Source organism: Silene latifolia, chromosome Y, assembly GCF_048544455.1.
Source record: "Silene latifolia isolate original U9 population chromosome Y, ASM4854445v1, whole genome shotgun sequence".
NCBI lineage: Eukaryota > Viridiplantae > Streptophyta > Magnoliopsida > Caryophyllales > Caryophyllaceae > Silene > Silene latifolia.
Window position 1 is genome coordinate 395194578 of NC_133538.1, and position 8035 is coordinate 395202612.

General features: G+C 40.0%; 3 protein-coding genes across 3 annotated transcripts; all 3 read right to left on the reverse strand.

Annotated features, from left to right (window-relative positions):
• Positions 1 to 2039: 2039 nt before the first annotated feature.
• LOC141632124 (uncharacterized) lies at positions 2040 to 2876 on the reverse strand. Its single transcript, XM_074444701.1, has one exon. It carries the CDS (start codon positions 2874 to 2876, stop codon positions 2040 to 2042), a length of 837 nt encoding a protein of 278 aa, XP_074300802.1.
• Positions 2877 to 4400: 1524 nt separating this feature from the next.
• Positions 4401 to 4760, reverse strand: LOC141632125 (pentatricopeptide repeat-containing protein CRR2, chloroplastic-like). Its single transcript, XM_074444702.1, has one exon. It carries the CDS (start codon positions 4758 to 4760, stop codon positions 4401 to 4403), a length of 360 nt encoding a protein of 119 aa, XP_074300803.1.
• A 55-nt stretch (positions 4761 to 4815) lies between these two features.
• On the reverse strand, positions 4816 to 7497 carry LOC141634461 (pentatricopeptide repeat-containing protein CRR2, chloroplastic-like). The gene has a single exon (XM_074446628.1). It carries the CDS (start codon positions 7016 to 7018, stop codon positions 5423 to 5425), a length of 1596 nt encoding a protein of 531 aa, XP_074302729.1. The 5' UTR covers positions 7019 to 7497; the 3' UTR covers positions 4816 to 5422.
• Between the last annotated feature and the right edge of the window lie 538 nt (positions 7498 to 8035).

Consider the following 8035-nt stretch of genomic DNA (forward strand, 5'->3'; position numbering starts at 1 on the left):
GCAATATTATTGTAGATAAGATCGGATCCCCAAACAAGGCTTTTGAGAGCCCAAGACGACGCTTGGGGAGCCTTCCAACGTGCGGAATAAAATATCATCTTGAACACCAAGCTTGGGACCAATAACTTTACTGATAAGGCTTCCCGGAACACATAAGATTCTCCAAGCAGATTTGGCAAGAAGAGCTTGGTTAAAGCAACCAACATTACGAAGTCCAAGGCCCCCTTCTCCCACAGGCCTACTAAGGAAATCTTTACTACACCAATGAATAGACTTATTATTTCTAGTTCCACTCCACCAAAAATGCACCATCAAAGACTGAAGTTTTGATGTTACACTTACCGGTATACGAAATACCGATAGAGAGAAAAGAGATAGTGAAGACAGAACAGAACGAATAAGAGTCAATTTACCAGCCGAAGAGAGAAGAATGTTATTCCAGGAGGATAGCCTTCGCTTAGTCTTGTCAACAAGAAATTTAAATAAATCCCTTTTAGAAGACCCAATACTCGTAGGTAGGCCAAGATAATTGCCAAGATCATGCTTAGAAGCAAATTTAAACTCAGTCAAACACTTCTTAACCGTCATAAGGGAGCAATTTGGACTAAAAAGAATAGATGACTTATCTTTATTAAGACATTGCCCAGATGCAGCACAGTATTCATCGATAACATTCATGAGAAAATCCAAGTTCTCATAGTCACCACGGATAAAGAAGAGTGAATCATCCGCAAACAATAAATGGGAGATCTCCGGCCCGTGCTTGCAAATTTTGATACCCTTAATGAGATAGCTATTTTGGGCATAGAGAATCATTTGAGATAGGACTTCCGTACAAAGCGCGAAAATATAAGGGGATAAAGGATCACCTTGCCTAATCCCACAGCCGGGCTCAACTCTATCCATAGGAGCACCATTTATCAGAATTTCGTAAGACACAGATTCAATAGTACTCATAATAAGCTGAACCATAGAGTCCGGTAAATTTAAGTAGGAGAGCACCCCTCTTATGAAATTCCAGTTTAACCTATCATAGGCTTTACTCATATCAGCCTTTAGAGCCATCATACCCATCTTGCCATAACTCCTATGATTTATGACGTGAAGAATTTCTTGGGCAATAACAATATTATCTCAATAATGCTTCTATTAGGGACAAAAGCACTCGAAAAGGACCGACAAGATCATCCATAACCCCTTTTAATCTATTAGCAATACACTTTGTGACAACTTTCATAATAACATTGCGAGGCTAATCGGCCGAAAATCCCCAACTCTCTCCTAAGCAAGTCATTTTTCTAATAAGAACAATAAAGGTTTTATTGAAATCCTTAAGCACAATACGAAATTTAGGATATTGAGAGCTCCTTTAATAACATCATTCTTAACAATAGCCCAATACTTTTGGTAAAAAGTCTTTAAATACCGTCAGGACCGGAGATTTTAGAGGACCCAATTGGAACACGTACCATTTGAACTTCATTATTCGAATAAGCACGACCCAATTTGGCCCTCTCCTCCGTACCCACTTTGCGCTTAAGATTATCAAATAAGTAACCATACTTATTTAAGTAATCTTCAAAACACTCAGGCTCAGAATCAGAATTAAAGATAGTGGAGAAATGTTTATGAAACAAACCACCAATCTCTTTCATATCAAAAGTCCATTCATTAGATTCCTTCTTAATACCTAAGATAAGATTAGCACTGGATCGTCCTTTAACCCAATTGAAGAAGTACTTTGTGCACGTGTCACCCTCACAATTCCATTTCAACTTGGTACGTTGGCGCTTGATAAGTGCCAAAGAAGAAGAGAGAATTCCAAAAGTTTTTTGTGGCATGATTCGTAATTAACAGAATCACCACCATTCTCAATATCTAAAAGATAGGACTCAAGATTCTGATCAAATTCACTCCACTTTAGTCCCCATTCGTCCTTTTTGTTACAAGCCCAAATTCTAAAAGCGGTATTTATACGACAAAGTTTTTCCAAAAGAACATGAGAAGCATCACCCTTAACATTTCTTTCCCAAATTTCTTTAACCAAATTTTTGCATTGATTCATGATCAAAACACCAAGTCTCTAGCCTGTACACTTTCTTCTTAGTGTTCAGAACCATATTTGTATCAAGGATTATAGGCGCGTGATCCGATATTTGAATAGGTAGGTGTTTGATAAAAGTATTTGGGAAAAGAGAAAGCCAATCATTGGAAGCAAACCCCTTATCAAGTCTTTCATAAATTCGATGTGGACTATCCCTATTATTGCACCAAGTGAACCTAGGTCCCTTAAAGGGGATATCCATTAGACAATGAAAATTCTTCCAATAAGTGAACAAGTTTGCTCCTCGAATCAATTTATCACTGCCACCTAGCTTATCAGAAGAGAACTCAACTTGGTTGAAATCACCTATAAGCAAAAAGGGTTTGTCGAGCGAATTAAGATGATGGGTAAAATTATCCCACACAGCACCCCTCTTAGAATGATCGGGTTCACCATAAACACAACACAGATACCACATGCTACCCTTACACTGATTCACCAAGAGGATAATAAGATTACAACTGATAAATACACATTCTAATTTACAACTACTTTTCCAACCGACCCAAAGCCCCCCTTTTAAGCCATCAGCATCACATCCAACAGACTGAAGGAAACCCATAGGTCGCAGAAGAACATCAACTGAAAGTACATCACACTTAGTTTCCGAAAGGAAGACGAAATCTAAATTATTATGAAAAGACCTACAAATTGCTCTAATTTTAGGAATAGCAGGGGCAAACGGGTCCTTAAGACCCCTGCAATTCCAAGACAAACCTTTCATGGGGAACAATGAGGTTGAGACCACCGCGCCCTTGCCACCCAACAACATTGCCACACCCGACTTCACCCTACCAAGCACATCTCATACATAAACCCCGACACCCGAAATCACCCGTAAACTCCCGTAAACTGACTCAAGCAGGAACACCATCCTCAAGCCATCCAACCCAACCGAGGCACCCAAGCAAGACCACTCTTGAACAAAAGAGCCACTACTCCCAGACTAGCCAATCCGACAAGAAGGAGGAAGGACCCGACGACCACCATGACAACCAGCAGAGAAACCAATCCAAAGCACCATCAACAAACACACACATCAAAACGGTCAAACACCCGAGTCTCGAAACTCAAAAGACACAGAAACAACAAGGACCCACATGGAAGCAGCAGGAGAAGGAGCAAGCGATGAAGACCCATCAACAAGACAACAAGGTGTACCAAGACACCACAGGGACACCCAATCACCTGAATCACCGAATCACCGGAGGACACCTCCCAGGACCACCGCCAAACCAAACAAAACGACCAAACGGACGGACGACACGGTCAACACAAGGGAAAGAGAAGAGGAACGAAAGGTGGGGGAATGGGGGATCACCTTATCGGACCCAAAAACATCCGCTTGGGAGACCAAAGAGAACCAACATAAGAGAAAACTTCATCAACAGGATGACAAACCAGGGGATGGGGGAAATGGGGGATCACCCCGAATGAGAACGAAAAGTGGCGGTGACGGACAAGGTACCCCAAGAAACGGACAAAACACACTTAAACTTTAAACAGAAACATGGCAAAAACATCTTTAAAGATGGATACCACACGAAGACTCTCACTTAAAAAGTCCCAATACTTTAAATGCAGAGACAAGAACAAACGTAGACTTCATCAACTCCACAACCCAACCGCTCAAAAACCGATTAAAGAATCCGACAAAACCCATAACAGACCTACCAACAAGGAGGTTAAAAACTTCAATCAAAAAGGAACTCGAGACAAGTCGCAATCGTAAACAAGGCAAATCTGCCGCCTAAAGAACAGTAAACAAGACCGTCGGAGGAACAACATGGTGATGAAGACGCTTCATAAAACGCAAAAGAAGCGGTGGTTATCGAAGGACCAACGGATTGAACCAAACAATGACCCACAAGAGACGGGTCAACAAATCAACCCGCATAAGACGGATCAAAACTTCAAAACAGAAAAGCGGAAGGCCAGAAAATCCGGTAATAAACAAAAGAGAATGAAGAGCAGGCCGTCAACGTAGAGAGAATAGTGGGCCTGTCTCCGGCGACATAGCAAAGGCCGAAGAACAGCAAAAGGAAAGGGAGAAACGGGAAGATAAACCTGAAAAAATGGGGGTTTTGGGGGTAGGAGATGTGACGAATCGCCGGAGATAGGCTAAGGGACCAACCTATCTCCGGCGATTAGGTAGGGGAAGCAGAAGGAGGGCAAGTGCGGATGATGGAGGCGGCGGAGCAAAAGAGTTTAGTTAGGGTTCTTTGATTTGGGGATTTTTTTTTCTCTCTCGTTTTTTTTTTTTTTTTTTTTTTTTTTTTTTTTTTTAACAAGTACGCTAATTAAGGAGAGTAGAGCTGGGATTGTAATTAGTGATCCTTATAGTCTCACCCTTTTTCGTATTTATGAGACCAAAGGCAACTACAAGTTTTTGGCTATGTCCCAAGAGAATCCTCTCCTTTTCCTCCTCCTCAAGGTCGTAGAGAACGACTTTCGTCTGTGGGATATAGCCGAGTTGCTTCACTTCCCCAGACAGCTCAACCAATAAAGCATGAAGTTGCTCAATATTAGGGTTAAGCTCATCCACTGACATGAAAGCGTAAATCTTTCTTCTGACTTCAATCCAACTCTGGCCGGAGACTTTCTGAAGTCCTCGTGCTTCTAAAAGCTTCTTCACCCTTTTTACCTGGTCCCACATCCCAGTGGCGGATGCAGGATTTGACTAAGGGGGGGCACACCCCAAAAAAAAAAAATTTGCGGACAACTTTTATACATTAAAATTTTTTCATCGTCAATACATACATAATAATATAATCGTAAAGAAAAAATATATCAACCAACCCTAAACGGCTAAACCAAATACCAACAAGCCCAAGTGCATTATTTTAGAGGGAATATCCATTTTCGGCGGTAGAATTGGGGGTCCTGTGTAAAAAAAATTCGAGAGACCCCTTCAATTTCATATATTATCGTCATGAAAATAGTAAAAAAATTAACCAAAGAGTACCATAATCTTTATTTATAAGACAGTGAGAAATTTTACATGGAACTACTTCTAAAAGTGTATAATTCTATAGATATAAAAATATATATGTTTAACAAACAATATTAGTATGCAATTGGTGTGTTGGACAATCATTGAATAAACTAGCCTAACGTCCCAGGTTCGAACCCTTGTAACATCATTTTGAAATTCAATTAATTAAATCTAACTTTGAATCTACAAAAAAAAATAAGCCAAACCTAACCATAGTGAGATTCGAACACGAGACCATCAGGGAAGTTTATAAGCCTCTTACCACCAGACCAAGAGCATGATCATGCTAAAAATAGGCGCTCTAAATATGTAAACATAAATTTTCAGTTTTTTTTTTTCTTTTTTTTTTCCGTCACGTGAGGGCACGTGCCCTCACTTTCCCCTCCCCAAATCCGCCGCTGCCACATCCTCGCTTCTGAGTAAATATAAGCCAACAAAGCATAATTCCCAGCATTTGTAGGTTCCAGATCAAAAAGTTGAGAACTCGCTCTCTCTGCAAGCTCAACATTACAATGGATCCTACACGAGCCAAGGAGAGAACCCCATACCTGAGGCCCAGGTTCATCTCGCATATCGTATACGATTTTAGCAGCTTCATCCAATTTATTGGCTCGGCCTAGAAGATCCACCATACATGCATAGTGTTCGACACCAGGAGAAATCCCATGTTGTTTCGCCATAGAGTCAAACAACTTTTTACCTTCGTCGACAAGTCCAGCATGGCTGCAAGCACCTAATACGCTTACAAAAGATATAGGAGTGGGTTTAATGCCCTGACTAATCATTTGTTCAAAAACCTGAACAGCTTGATGTCCAAGACCATTAATCCCATAGCTCGAAATCAACGAATTCCATGAAACAACATCCCTTTTATCCATCTGATCAAACACCTTTTGAGCTAAATCGAGTTTCCCACATCTTGCATACGCTGTCACAAGCGCGCTGCTAACTGGCAATACTGAATTCAGATTATGTCTCAATATATAACAATGCAACATCTTGCCTAGGTTTAGAGCAGCAAGTGCAGAACACGCTTGAACCACATTAACCATGGTGACTGAATTCGGAGAGAACTCCTTAATGCCATCAACCATCTCATGGAGAAGGTTCAAAGCCTCAAATGGCATCCCATTCTTAGCATAACAAGCAATCATAGCACTCCACGAAACAACATTTTTCTCCGGCATTGCATTAAACACACGGCTAGCATACGTTACGTCCCCATACCTAGCATACATATCAAGCAAAGTCGTCATAATATGAACATGTGTTTCATACCCATCACGCAAAATCCGCCCATGAATCTCCTTCCCTTTCTCCAACAACAAACTAACTGATTCCGAAACCACACAAGCCTTAAGCGCATACGTATAAGTAAACCTATCACAAGGCACTCTAATCCTATTCATCTCCCTATAAATACTCAACGCCTCAATCCCATACCCGGCGAGCACCAAAGCTCGTAGAACAGCGTTCCAAACATAAATACTTCTCCTAGTCATTCCATCAAACACTTGGCGCGCATACTCAATACACCCTAATTCCGAATATATATCAATCAATTTAGTCCCCAAAAACGAATCTTCACCAAACCCATTATCGACAAGATGACGATGAACAACAACAGCCTCAGAAACAGCTTTTCGGAGCGAACAACAACGGATTAAAAGCTCGTAACTTCGCTGTGTCGGGTATAATTCTAAAGAAAGAACATTAAGGGCTTCTTTAAGATTACCCTTTTGACAAAGCGAATGAATTTCCAGGTTTTTACTGCTATCATTTACAGTGCTGATTGAAGAACGTACAGAAATGCTGTTCTTTTGCTGTGAAAAACTGCAAATTTTCAGGTTGAATTGAGGTATAATTGATGGAAAAAATATTGAAGATTGAATGATTTGGGGAGATTGAAATACCCACATTACATTGAAAGGATTTTGTTTTGTAGAATTTGATTTATTGTGTTGTTGAAAATTGAGTGATAGAGTAATATTGGATATGTGGTAAACAGGTAATGCAAGATAGTGGTTGTTGCGACTGTAAAGTTTGTTGGAGGCTAGACCGTTACGATGTAATCAAACCTTGTAGATAGATGGTGTCGTGTCGGGTTATTAGGAGTTTTTCTCAACATAAAATCAACTTAGGTTCTGTTCGTTTCGGCCGAAAGAACAGAACTGAACGTTTGGACTAAGTTGAACTGAACTAAAATGAGCGGTAATTAAGCCAGAAAAAACATGCCTAGTTAGGTAAATGTGTCAATTGTTTCAAACCTAATTCAGGCTCGAACTGTGTAACCTTTCTTTCTAAGCAAACCATTTCCAACTCACTTAATCCGTATAAACCGTGAAACGCATTTGTCAAACTAACTCGTACAACCAATTAACCCAAGTCCTGATGAATAAATGGGTTACCGAGCAAACCCAAACCAATTATAACCTACTCATATTTATCTTGGTTTGGCTCATATAAAATTTTGTGTCGTATGTTTAAAACTTAGTTTTATATAAATGGGTATGTTTAAAACTTAGTTATATAAATGGGTAGTAAGTTGTAACGTCTAAATCCTAACCTGCTAATTTTATGTTTGCTTCGAGTTGCGTCTTCGGATGAAGCAATGATTGTCAACTCCGATAAGTGTCGTAATCACCTTGCTCAAAATGACCAAAACCAACCCAAGCGAAGTGCATAACCCACCCAAAATTACTCCCAAGTTCGTATAATTTACAAATACATATTCCGACTTGTACAAGTTCTCGTGTTCTATTTCACACTCATATAGTCATATGTTTGCAAGTATTGCAACTTTTACATACCGAAACCACTCTTAGCAAATCGCCGTAGCTTAAACAAGAAATATAGTTTTGGTTGAAACATATACAAGTACACTGTATATTAGTTTATAGAACACACACCGGTCCGGTACTCCAGTACCATAAATT